This window comes from Cervus canadensis, chromosome 1 (genome assembly GCF_019320065.1).
Source record: "Cervus canadensis isolate Bull #8, Minnesota chromosome 1, ASM1932006v1, whole genome shotgun sequence".
Taxonomy (NCBI): domain Eukaryota; kingdom Metazoa; phylum Chordata; class Mammalia; order Artiodactyla; family Cervidae; genus Cervus; species Cervus canadensis.
This window is the reverse complement of record NC_057386.1, coordinates 47,471,640-47,484,905: the sequence shown is the minus strand read 5'-3', so window position 1 is coordinate 47,484,905 and position 13,266 is coordinate 47,471,640. Positions and strand designations below refer to the sequence as shown.

General features: G+C 34.4%; 1 protein-coding gene across 3 annotated transcripts in view; it reads left to right on the top strand.

Annotated features, from left to right (window-relative positions):
• The window catches only part of USP32 (ubiquitin specific peptidase 32), a 205,480-nt gene that overhangs the window by 145,512 nt on the left and 46,702 nt on the right, over positions 1–13,266 (top strand). For all 3 annotated transcript variants that reach the window (XM_043481830.1, XM_043481820.1, XM_043481811.1), the window contains exons 8-12: positions 1,328–1,443; positions 1,990–2,052; positions 3,393–3,476; positions 8,971–9,032; positions 12,544–12,646. In XM_043481830.1, the coding sequence (XP_043337765.1) occupies positions 1,328–1,443; positions 1,990–2,052; positions 3,393–3,476; positions 8,971–9,032; positions 12,544–12,646 (428 nt within the window). The remainder of the gene's footprint in view (positions 1–1,327; positions 1,444–1,989; positions 2,053–3,392; positions 3,477–8,970; positions 9,033–12,543; positions 12,647–13,266) is intronic.

The following is a 13,266-nucleotide window of genomic DNA, read 5'->3' as shown; positions in this document are numbered from 1 at the left end:
TTTATTAAATACTAAAATCTTTTAAACCTAGCTAAAAATGTTATGCCATAATTTATAAGCATTAGTATATTGCTTTAATAAATCTTAACCATATTTGAGAAAACATAACAGTTTACATTTAATTGGAATCTAATTCTAATATATTTACAAAAGTCATTATCTCTGTGTCTTTCAAAAATACAGTTTCACAAATGTTGCCTGTTTTGGATATGCTACTTGTTAGATTTCTTTTTTCTTCTTTGATATGGTATACCATTATTCCAGCATGACTTTATGATAGATTATTTGTTTCCATTAAAGTTCAAATACTAAATAGGCTGACATCTTTGCTTCTCAGTTGGAGTTTACTATTGCCTTAAATTTTTTTTTAAATTGTTTTTTGCTAGTGCAAGTTAATAAGCTAGAGTGATTCATTTGATGTTAATTAGCAAATGTTAGTATTTCTGTTAGCCTGTTGTATATAAACAAAAAATTGAAGAGTTGAACTTGTTCTTTAGCAAAAAAAAAAAATTTGAGTGTGCCTTTGATTACACTGGAGAGGGAATATCTTTGTATGGTTATCTCTCGCTATCAGCTGGGAGTTGGTTCTGGGGCCCCCCTCGGACACCAAAATCCACGAATACTCAATTTATTATATAAAATGGCATAGTGTTTGCATATAACCTATGTACATATTCTTATGTAACTTTAAATCATCTCTAGGTTACTTATAATACCTAACGCAATGTAAATAGTTGTAAATACAGTATAGATGCTATGTAAATAGTTGCCAGTGTGTGGCAAATTCAAGTTTTACTCTTGGGAACTTTCTGAAGATTTTTTTTTTAATTTTTATATATTTTTGTTTTGTGGTTGAATCTGGGAATGTGGAACGCATGGGCATGGAGGGCCAAATGTACCAGCTTGTTGTTGATTCTTAATGTAGATGGAGTATTTTCAGCATTGTGAGAATCACCTGTGAAAGGATCAGTTTTTAAATATTGGAAATTAAAGGCTTGAATTACCACCTCAAAATCTGCAAGATAATGTATAGTAACTTGGATCTTATTAGTATTTTTCAGTTTATAAGGAATTTAGCTCTAGATTTAGGGGAAGGATAGGGTTCTCCAGCCTGGCTAATGATTGGGAGAGAGAGACTTAGAAATGTGTGCAAGAAGCCCTACAAATTCAGAGGACTTCCATGACATAGTCCGCTCCAGATGAGAACTTAATCCAGGATATACTTGCTTGAGAAACTTAGTAATTTTACTAGGGCAGCTTCTAGTAATATGTATTGTACTTCAGAGTATAAAAGTGATTTCCCTCCAAAAGAGTTTCTTTTGTTTAGTTTGCTTCAAGGTGTTCGATGTTGACCGTGATGGAGTTCTCTCCAGGGTTGAACTGAGAAACATGGTGGTTGCACTCTTAGAGGTCTGGAAGGATAACCGCACCGATGATATCCCGGTAAATTCTGATTGTGTATACTTTTTGGTGCATGTAGACTTCACGCCAACAGGAAAATGGAGTGAATAAAATTTTTAAAGAGATCAAGAATAAAGGATTTGCTCTGACTTCTAGTTGCTCTATTATGCTACTCAAAATATCTGTAGTTAAAAGTACAAAATTGGGAAGAGAATTTGCCTTAGAAAATTTAATAAACTGAATGTATTGTAAATGTTTGACCAAAATATCATATACTTTTGTTATTGTTGTTTGGACGCTAAGTTGTGTTTGAAGTTGTGTTTGACTCTTTTGCAACCCCATGGACTGTAGTCTGGCTAGGCTTCTGTGTCCATAGGATTTCCCAGGCACCAATACTGGAGTGGGTTGTCATTTCCTTCTCCATACAATCTTCCCAACCAAGGGACTGAACCCATGTCTTCTGCATTGGCAGGCAGATTCTTTACCTCTGAGCTACCAGGGAAGCCCAACATCATATACTTAGTCACTGACTAATAAAAATGATATCTGCTTTTTTCTAATTACTTCTTTGGGTTTCTGTTTTTACAGGAATTACACATGGATCTATGTGACATTGTAGAAGGCATATTGAATGCACATGACACCACAAAGGTGAGTCCAGCTGGGACTGATTTTTTTCTAAAAATGTCTCATACTTTGAATTGGTATATATAGCTTGAATATATATTTAAATCTCTTCCACATTGTCTCAACCAAATGTTTATTTGGACCAGTGGTTACAGTCCCTCCAAGTTGTCTCTAAAGATAGCCCATTCCATATTTCCAATTTCAGTATATGTGCTGTCGAAGCAAGCACAGCCTATTCCATCTTTAAACAACTCCACTGAAGTGCTATATACATAAAAACATTTATATTTTATAAGGTAGGCATGTTATAAAAATTAAGTAAACACAGCCCTTGCCATCTACAGTTTATAATCTTTATTTCTCCCATTTTAATAAGTTATAGAAAGGCTAACCTTGTACTGAGCAAAGGAAATGCTGGAAAAATGAAAAGACATTGTATGATTCCATTTATATGAAGTTTGAGAATAGAGACAAAACCAGCAAATGGTAATAGGTGTATGACAGTGGTTTTGCAGATGAGTGATTAAACTGGGAAGGACCATAAGGAGATGATGGAAATGACTATCTTAATCTGGATACATACATTCTTTTACAAAATTTCTAAAGTAATATTGGTAAAGGTCTCTTCTGAGTTCTTTAATAGCACCCAGAATAACCATGTAATATAAATAAGCATGTACTTTACAAATAATAAATTCTTGAACTTAGTTTGACAACATTTATTAGTTAGGGATATTAATAATAGGTTTTCTCCTGTAGCTTGCTGTGATTTTCATACAGAATGTGTGAAAAATGTAATTTTTGGTACACTTTGAAACCAAAAAAATATTGCTTTACTCAAAAGAGTAACATTAAATTGTATTTTAGGGAAATGTAATATAGATACTCATTTTTTATTTTTATTAAGTTCTTTTCAATCTCTAAGAACTCTGATGAAATTGCTAGATATTTCTAAGAAGGAGGTCTTAGAAAATTGTTAGGATCAAAGCACGTAATCCAGAGTCTGTAAAAATGCTTTCAAAATTAGCAAATACTTCATTTTCCCTATCTGGGGCCTTTTGTAGGTTCCATAGGTAACCTTTGAACCAGAAGATGATGTGAGTTATTTCCCAGGTGTTGTTGAAGGAAGAAAATGGTTGGTGATAAATGATCCTCATTGCCATTGACTACTTTAACGAAGTTTGGTTACCTCTAAACTTATCCTGGCTGGCCTGTTTCTCAGATAAACAGATAGCACCTACCTTAAATTGTTGGATTTCTTTCAGACAAATAATCATTAGAAGTTTAATAAACCAGATTTTACTCAAATAAAAAATGAGGGCATTCTTAATATGAGATCTTTTAAAATACTGTTTCTCTTTCAGATGGGTCATCTTACTCTAGAAGACTATCAGATCTGGAGTGTGAAAAATGTTCTTGCCAATGAATTTTTGAATCTACTTTTCCAGGTATGTTTAAGGTAAATGACAGATACAGAGGGCAGTGGTACTAGTAGTTCTGCATCTTTTCCATTACGTAGTAGTTACTACATCTAAGCTACAAAACCATATATTATTTAAAAAACTACATTATCCTGTATACCACCTGAAAGATGGTGAGATAAAGCATGAGTGCCTACTGAAGTTTCTCAAAGTCATGAGAAGTTAGGAAAGTGGAATATAGCTGATTATCTTAAAATTCATGACAGAGCAGAATGTAGACACAGAATAATTTAAATTGTAAAAGCCATTATAATTGCTATTTTTCTTCAAAGACCCCTCCTAATAAGGCCATGGAACAGAGATGGTTCATAAATAGGCACCTGTAAATTTTTCACAAAATATTCAATCTTTCCAGTTAAGAGATTATCTTAGATGCAAAAGTATTTCTTTTTTTTCCTAATTCTTTATAAGGTCCAAAAAAGATCAAAGGAGAAGGAAGAAAGAATAGCTGCTAGGAATGAGCAGCCAGATTTTAACTGTTTTCCCAGTTAACGTAGTTCTTTCACTCCCATTTTAAAAAATAGTTTATGGTTTCCATTTTTCATAGTTTTTCATAAATATGTAAGTTGACTTAATAGTGATATTTGAGATTCTCCGTATATTCCTTTCCTTGTAAAAGCACCCCTGTGAAAGTCAGAAAAGTTTGGTATCTTTGTCTTCATCAAGATCTTCCATTATAAATAAAGAGGTCTATGACATAACTGTTAGAATAAATGGAAATTGAACTCTTCCTGATGGGTAATTACTAACTAATGTATATTTAAAGCATATGCAATCTGATACGCTTATAATACCCATTTAAATCACTCAGCTACTCCACTATCAGTTTTCAACAGGAATTTAAGTTGATGGCTTTGGAAAATAAAAAATGTACAAAAGTAATATAAATCACTGCTGTAAACAGAAATGACTTACTTGGTAATATAAATCACTATTGTAAACAGAAATGACTTACTTGGTAATATGAAAATTGATGAGCTTTTTTTTTTAATCTCACTTAAAATAATATCCTCAAATTTTAAGTCATAATTAATTATATAAACATTTCGACCACTTGAGTTTGTATTTACATCATCCTGTAGCTCTCATGTAGCAGAGCATTTTGAATATTTGTATTGCCTTGACTGTTTTTTCATGCTTATCAGGGACTTGCAGTGACAGTATTTTCCTGTAATTCTAATTTATAAATAAGCATATGCTTGAGATTTGTTTCTGTATGTCAGTGTTTCCAGTATTATATTAAACAGTTGAAAGATTTTTTCATTGAGTACCCATTTACCCATCATCTAAGTTTTAACATTACATTTTACTGTGCTCACTTTATCCCATATTTAGACATGCTTTAAAAACTTTATGTTCACTTAATATATGTGTAAATAGATTGGCCTGAATTATCCAGATGGGTCCAGTCTAATCACACGAGTCCTTAGAAGTGGAAAACCTTTCCCAGCTATGGTCAGAGAAAAAGAGATGGCATTGGGAGCAGGGCTAGAGAGGTGCAGATCTGCTAGCTTTGAAGATAGAGAAAGAGCCATGAGCATAGGATTGTGGGTGAGCTTTAGACACGGGAAAACGGAAGGAAGCATATTCTTCCTTTGAGCTCCAGAAAGGAATACCACCCTGTTGCCATCTTGATTTTTATCCTGGAGAGATCTGTACCTTACTTTTGACCTGCATAACTGTAAGATAATAAATTTGTGTTGTTTTAAGCTATAAATTCTGTGATAATTTATTACAACAGTAATAAAAATCCAGTACAGAGGGAGATAACCCATATTTATAGATTGGAAGGCTCAATGTGTTAAAGGTGTCAGTTCCCCTTCAGTTGACTTAAAGATTTGTACACTCAAAATCAGAATCCCCAGAAGCTCATTGTTGTCACTGAGATTTTGTAGAACTTGACCAGAGGATTCTAAGTACACATGGAAGTATGAGGGTCAAAAACATAGCAAAGAAGAAATTCAGGAACAATGGATTTATATTACCAGATATTAAAACTTTTTATAAAATAGCAACAGTGTTACAACAATGTGATGTCTGCATAAAGTTAGATCAACCAATGGAACAACATTGAGAGTTCTTACACAGACCACGTAGGTGTGATCACTTGATTTATAACAAAGAAGACATTGCACTGCAGATGAGAAAGAGTGGTCTTTTCAGTAAGTGGTACCAGATTAATTAGTATTCTTATGGGGAAAACTATGCATCATTATTCACCCCATTACATGAAAAATAATTTTAGACCCTGTTACACAATATTGTCAAGTAATTAGCCTCCAACTAATAAAAATAAATGGGAAAAAAAATAAAAAAATAAAATTTGCTTGTCCAGAAACAAAAAACAAAGTGAAGTAAGTCAGAGAAAAACAAATATTGTGTATTAATGCATATATATAGAATCTAGAAAAATAGCACTGATGAAGCTATTTGCAGGGAAGCAATAGAGATGCAGATGTAGAGAACAGAATTGTGCCACAGCAGGGGAAGGAGAGGGCAGGATGAAGTGAGAAAGTAGCATTGACATATGTACACTGTCGGGTATAAAACAGATGACTGGTAGGAGGCTGCGGTATAGGACAGGGAGCCCTGCCTGGTCCTCTGTGATGACCTGTAAGGGTGGGTTGGGAGCGGGAAGGGAGGCTTAGGATGGAAGGGCTATCTATATCTATAATTATGACTGATTCGGGCTTCCCTAGTGGCTCAGACAGTGCAGAATCTGCCTGCGATGCAGGAGACCCAGGTTTGATCCCTGAGTCAGAAAGATTCCCTGAAGGAGGGAATGGCTACCCACTCCAGTATTCTTGCCTGGAGAATTCCATGGACAGAGGAGCCTGGTGGGCTATGGTCTGTGGGGCTGCAAAGAGACACCACTGAGCAACTAATGTGGCTGGTTCACACTGTTGTACAATGGAGGCCAGTGCAGCATTGTAAAGTAATTATCCTGCAGCTAAAAATAAATAAATTTTTTAAAAGTAATTTTAGGTAGATTATAAATCTAATAAATTTGGAAAGTAAAGAGTAAAGTGTCTAGAAAATAACATAGCTATTTTAATGACTTTGAGGTGGCAAAGAGTTCTTAAACGGCACAGAGAGTGCCAAGCACAAAGAAAAGTTTTAAGTTGGACTTCAGTAAAATCAAGAGTTTTTTTTTCAAGAGATGCCATTAAAAAAATGATAAGAATTTATTGCTTTACTTGTGTCCAGGAGAAGACTTGTGTATAGAGCATGTGTGTGCTAGTCACTCCGTCATGTTAGACTCTTTGACCCCCTGGACTATAGCCAGTTTCCTCTGTCCATGGAACTCTCCAGACAAGAATACCGGAGCGGGTTGCCATGCCCTTCTCCAGTGGAATCTTCCTGACCCAGGGATCAAACCAGTGTCTGTTACATCCCCTGCATTGGCAGGTGTGTTCTTTACCACCAGCGCCACCTGGGAAGCCCAGCTAGGGCATACAAAGAACAAAAATCAATGGGAAACAAGGCAGAAGCTTAATATTAAAATGTACAAAAAATGTGAATGGGTGCTTCACAAAAGAGAATATCCAAATAGCTAATAATTATGAAAGAGGGCTAACTTCTTTCGTCATAATGAAAATACATATTAAAATTGGACTTGGAATACCATTAGACATCCACTAGAATGATTAGCCTTGAAGTGATAATGAAGCGTTGTTGAAGATAATAAGAAAGTGTAACTCTTTCACATTGCCAGAAGGAATATAAATTCTTACAAATATTGGCTGTTTTTATTTATACCCTATAGAAACTTGTATATCTGAGCACCAAAAGACGTAGAATAAGTTCTTATAATCACTTCTTATTACAGCCCCAAATAGAAAATGACCTAACTACCTATCAGCAATAAATACATAAAAGTAAAATGATGATACTTGCATACACATGGTTTAGTTTAAAGCAATAAAAATAAATATATTACTGCTACACACAACTGCATCAAGGAATCTTACATATGATGGAACGGAAAATACTGGACCAGAAAACTCAAAAGCAGACAAAAAGCAATCCATGGTGGTAGAATTCAGGGTAGTGAATACATCAAAGGTTGCTGTAGTGTCTGGGAAGGAACTCAAAGTGGAACTTTGGGGGAGGTAGCAATGTTCTGTTTCTTGCCTGGATGAAGGTCATGTGAAACTAACACAACATTATAAATCAACTATACTTCAATTTAAAAACCCTTTAAAAAATTGTCTCAACAATAAAAGAATGAACTATTGATAAATGGATGAATCTCATAAACCTAATTTGTGTATTGTTAAGTAAATTTTACCTCAAAAGGTAAACAAAATTATAAACAGGCAGGCTGATATATTTACAGGGAGCTGTACTAATATCTATAACTTACTTTGAAATTCATGCAAAAATTAAGATGGATTAATAGATGAATTGAGGGAAGGATAAATGAATTATAATAAAATGTTAATGTCAGAATTAGGTAATGAGTATGGGGTATTCAGTGTAAAATTCTTTAAACTTTTCTGTATTTTTGAAATTTTTCATGATAAAATGACAGGGGTGGGGGTGGGGAATCACTTCTTTTATAATGATTTAGAGAAGGCAAATAAATTGAGGAGAAAATGAGCCTTAAAAAGCATACTTAGAACTTCCGTGGTGGTCCAGTGGTTAAAAATTTGCCTGCCAGAAAAAAAAGAATCTGCCTGCCAGTGCAGGAGACACAGGTTCAATCCCTGGTCTGGGAAGATTCCACATGCCATGGAGCAGCTAAGCTTGTGGGCCACAGATACTGTTTCTGCATGCCACAACTACAACTACTGAAGCCCACGTACCCTAGAGGCCATGCTCTGCAACAAGAAAAGTCACCCACAATGAGAAGCTCATGGACTGCAAAAGAGAGTAGCTCTCGCTCACCGCAGCTAGAAAAAGCCCAGGCAGCAACAAAGACCCGGCATAGCCAAAAATAAAATAATAAATTCTCTTTTTAAAAGCATATTTAGCACTGGTAGCATTGATGTTCTTCTTAGAGCTGTTTAAGTTGAAATGCTACCTTTATCCTTCATTTCTGTTATCCGTTTCATCTCCCCTTTACCTTTCTACCCAAGTGCTGTAGTATGCTCTTCAGATTTCAGGAAAGGAGATAATATTCTCTGTGTGAGGTAATTAAGGTATATAGTATTAATGAACCATTCTAAAAAGTAGTTTTTTCCTTCCTTTTTTCTCTTTTTCTTCCTTTCTCTCTTTTTTCCCCCCAATCACAGAGATTTGGGAATTGCTTCCATTGAAATGATTTATTTCTTTAAAAAAAAAAACAAAATTTAAAGTTCAGATTTGCTCAAGTGGATCATTGGTAATTCATCAGCCAAAAGCTATTGTTAGTTTAGGTTCCCATCTAGAAGTGGATCTTATAGAGAATGTGAAATATTCTTATTCTATGGTTCAGTCATTGGCACCAGTGAAGTTTAATTTACCATTTTATCTCTAGGTATGTCACATAGTTCTGGGGTTAAGACCAGCTACTCCAGAAGAGGAAGGACAAATTATTAGGTAAGTTTATAGATACAGTCTGTGTATATTTTCATTAAATAGTTACAATTTCAGACATCTGAAATATATTGTTACTGGGTAACAGTATGTTTCCATGTTAATGTAATCTTTATGGTAGCACCCTGTTTCTCCAAATAAATCCCATAATGAAGTGTTTTGTTTTTTTTTTTTTTGAAGTGTTTTTTTAAATGAGTTTCCTAACCAAGGGATTGGGTTAAGATATTTAAAGTGTAAGATGTTATGACTTGGTATATTGTATGTGTTCTGAAAGAATTCCCCCCTCTGTAAGGCACCCATCACCATCACGTATCTTATAATGAAAATTTGTACATTTTTATTAATCCCTCTCCTAGCTCCTGGCAGCCTCTTTTCTATTCTGTTTCTGAATTCAACTTTTTTTTGGATACCATGCAGTATTTGTCTTTCTCTGTCCAGCTTATTTCATTTAGAATAATACCCTCAAGCTTCATCTGTGTGTTTTTGTAAAGACATGATTTCCTATTTTGAAAGGCTGAATAAAATTCCATTTTATATATTCACAAACACCACATTTTCTTTATCCTTTCATCTATTTTTGGACACTTGGATTGTTTCCATACCTTGGCTATTGTGAATAATGTTGCAGTGAACATGAGAATAGAACTGTCTCTTCAAGATACTGAAGAGATCCGTATCAGGACACATCATCATTAGGTTCTCAAAAGCAGTAACAGCATTAAGATACCTATGTGTATCCTTCATAAAATTTAAAGGGCTAAAAGAAAAAAAAAAAAAACACTGTAGCCAAGAATTCTATATCCTGAAAAAATATTTCTTCAAGACTGATTTGGATTTTGAAATGAATTCTTATATGTGACTCTTAGGACAGAAGCAGTAAAAGAAAAAATAGGTAAATTTAGCTTCATCTAAATTAAAAGCTTGTTCTTCAAAGGGCATTGTCAAGAAACTGAAAAGAAAACCTACAGACTGAGACATAATGTTTGTAAATCATAGATCTGACAAGAATCAAGTAACTAGAATGTATAAAGAACTCCTACAATTCATCAACCAAAATATAACTCAGTTTTAAAACGGGCAAGGGACTTCAATACACATTTCTCCAGAGATGATATACACAAATAATATACACATGGTTATCCAGCAGTTGAAAAGATGCTCAAAATCATTTGTCATTAAGGAAATGCAACTCAAAACCACATGAAATTCCACTTTGTACTTACTAGGATGTTTGTAATTTTTAAGTGGAAAGTAAATTTCATGATGATGTAGAGAATTTGGGATTCTCATTGTGTCACTGGTAGAATTTGTAAAATGGTGTAACTGCTATAGAAAACAAGTTGGTATTTCCTCAAAATTGCAATTACCACATAACTCAGCAATTCCCTTCTAGGTATTTATCTAAAAAATTGAAAATAGGCACTAAAATACTTGTACCCAGATCTTCCTATTAGCACTGTTCACAATAGCCATAAGGTGGGAACAGCCCAAATATCAATCAGTAAGGTGAATGGATAAACAAAATGTATATATATGCCATGAAATATCACTCAGCCATAAAAAGAAATGATGTACTGATAGATGATATGACATGGATGAACCTCGCAAATGAAAGAACCTAGACACAAGAGGTGACGTATTATACGATTCCATTTATATGAAATATCCAAAATAGGTAAAACTAAACTATCAGTACAGAAAGCAGACTGGTGATTGTCAAGGGCTAGGGAAAAGGAGTAATAGAATATAACTGCTTAGCTGTGGTATATGAAATTGTTTTGGAGAAGTTTGCATAAGATAAAATTAACCGTTGTAAAGCATATATGACATTCAGTGGCATTTAGTACAGTCAGAATGTGCAGAGACCACCTTATGTTATATGAATTTCTTCTCAATAAGAATAGTGTTTTTAAAATCACATTGTGACACCACTTCACACCCACTAGATAGATTTGTGATAGAAAAGACAGAAAATAACAAGTGTTAGTGAGAATGTGGAGCAACTAGAACCGTCATACAATACTGATGGGAAAGTTAATGGTGTAGCCGCTTTGGAAAACAGTTTGCCAGTTGCACATTATCAAGTATTAGATAGATAAACAAAATATACACAAATACCCTATGGAATATTACTCAGTAATAATAATAATAAAAAAAAAAAGCACAAAGTAATAGTATCTGCTCCAATGTAGATGAACTTCAAAAACATCATGCTAAGTAAAAGAGATCCGATACAAGAGACCATGTGTTATAACATTCCATTTATTTATTTAAGTCCCTTGCCCATTTTAAAATTGTGCAATGGTCAGAAATGGCAGCCCACTTGAGTATTCTCGCCCAGGAAATCCCATGGACAGAGAATTCTGACTGGGATAATCCATGGGCTCCCGAAAGAGTCAGACACGGTTTAACAGCTCTATAGCAATATATCTGATATAGAAAGAACTCTTAAAAATCAAAGTTAAAAAAATACCAAAAAAAAAGTATAGAAAAAAGAGCAAAAGACATGAATAAACAATTCACAAAAAAGCTATATAATGGCCCATTGTCATATGAAAGGATCAAATTGACTTTATAATAAGAGAAGTACAAACTAAAGCTACCCTGAGACATCATTTGTCTCTTTTGCAGATTGACAAAAAATAATTTTGACAAGCCACTCTGATGGCAGTACTGGGAGAACAGGCATTGTTACACCCTGCTATCAGGAGTGTGTGACTCAGACAAGTAAAGAATCCACTTGCAATCCAGGAGATCTGAGTTATATCCCTGGGAAGATCCCCTAGAGAAGGGAATGGCTATCCACTCCCATTATTTTTGCCTGGAGAATTCCATGGATAGAGGAGCCTGGTGTGGGCCACAGTCCATGGGGTTGCAAAGAGTCAGGCAGGGACTTCCCTGGTGGTCCAGTGGCTAAGACTCCATGCTCCCAGTGCAGGGGACCTGGGTTCAATCCCTGGTCAGGGAACTAGATCCCACATGCCACAACTAAAGAGTTTGTATGCCGCAAGTAAAGACCTGGTGCAAATAAATAAATAAATATTAAAAAAAAAAAAAAAAAAGAGTCAGGCATAACTGTGTGACTTTTTAAGAGATAGAAGATAAACTAGTGGTGTCATGAGGCTGAGGGCAGTAATTTGACTAAAAAAATGACTAAAAATAAAGCATAAAGATGTCTTCTGGGGGTATCTGAAATAGTCTAAAATCGGATTGTGGTAATGGTTGTACATGTCTGTAAATTTACCAAAATCATTGAGTTCTACACTTAATTCAGATAACTTGTTATTAAATTATTCTTCGGTGAAGTTGTTTTTGAAACATCAGTTGGAGTCTTAATAGTGGTATTATGACTCCTGAAATTAGATTATCAGTGTTTCACTAATTTAATATGTGGCCATTTTCCAAATATATCTGTTTCATGCTTTTCCTTTGAAAAGTTTCTAATGATAATTTATGGGTGTATGGTCATCTGTTTTACACACCATTTGATATGCTGAATTTCTTTTGTATGTAGAGGATGGTTAGAACGAGAGAGCAGATATGGTCTGCAGCCAGGACACAATTGGTTTATCATCTCTATGCAGTGGTGGCAGCAGTGGAAAGAATATGTCAAATATGTAAGTAAGATTCCTATTTATCTACATTTAAAATAAGATTTTTAGCTCCATCAGACTTTGTGTGACTACTGGACAGTAATAAAATGCTCCAACCTAGAAAAAGATTTGAAGGTGAAACAAATGAATACCTATATGATGCTTGCTAAGGACCAACCTGCTTTTCTAAAAAGCAAGTTCCAGAGCAAGTAATAGATTCACTAAGAAATCAAGTACTATATACTTAGTATTTATAGCACATTATGAAAACAGAAGTATGAGACTGTAATTCTCACTTGGACAGTGGTTAGCAATTCTGATTGCACAGCAGAATCACATAGAAAGCTTTAAAAAAAAAAATTCCTGAGCAAATAAATTTATAAAACATAATTGGAGAAAGGGATTGAATTAATTTAAGTCATTTTTGTATACTGAAAATTTTCTTTTGAATTCTAATTTAAATGGAATGCATTTTGTCGGTATGAACGCTGTCAGAAAAGCTGTGAGAAGATCAATATTATCTTTAATGAATTGCCAAGAAGTCAACAAACTGAAGTCCAAACATATGATTAATAATTTAAATACTCAGGCCTAATACACAGGCCATAGGTCAGTGTGATTCTGTTGTTCTGTTGTTGATACAA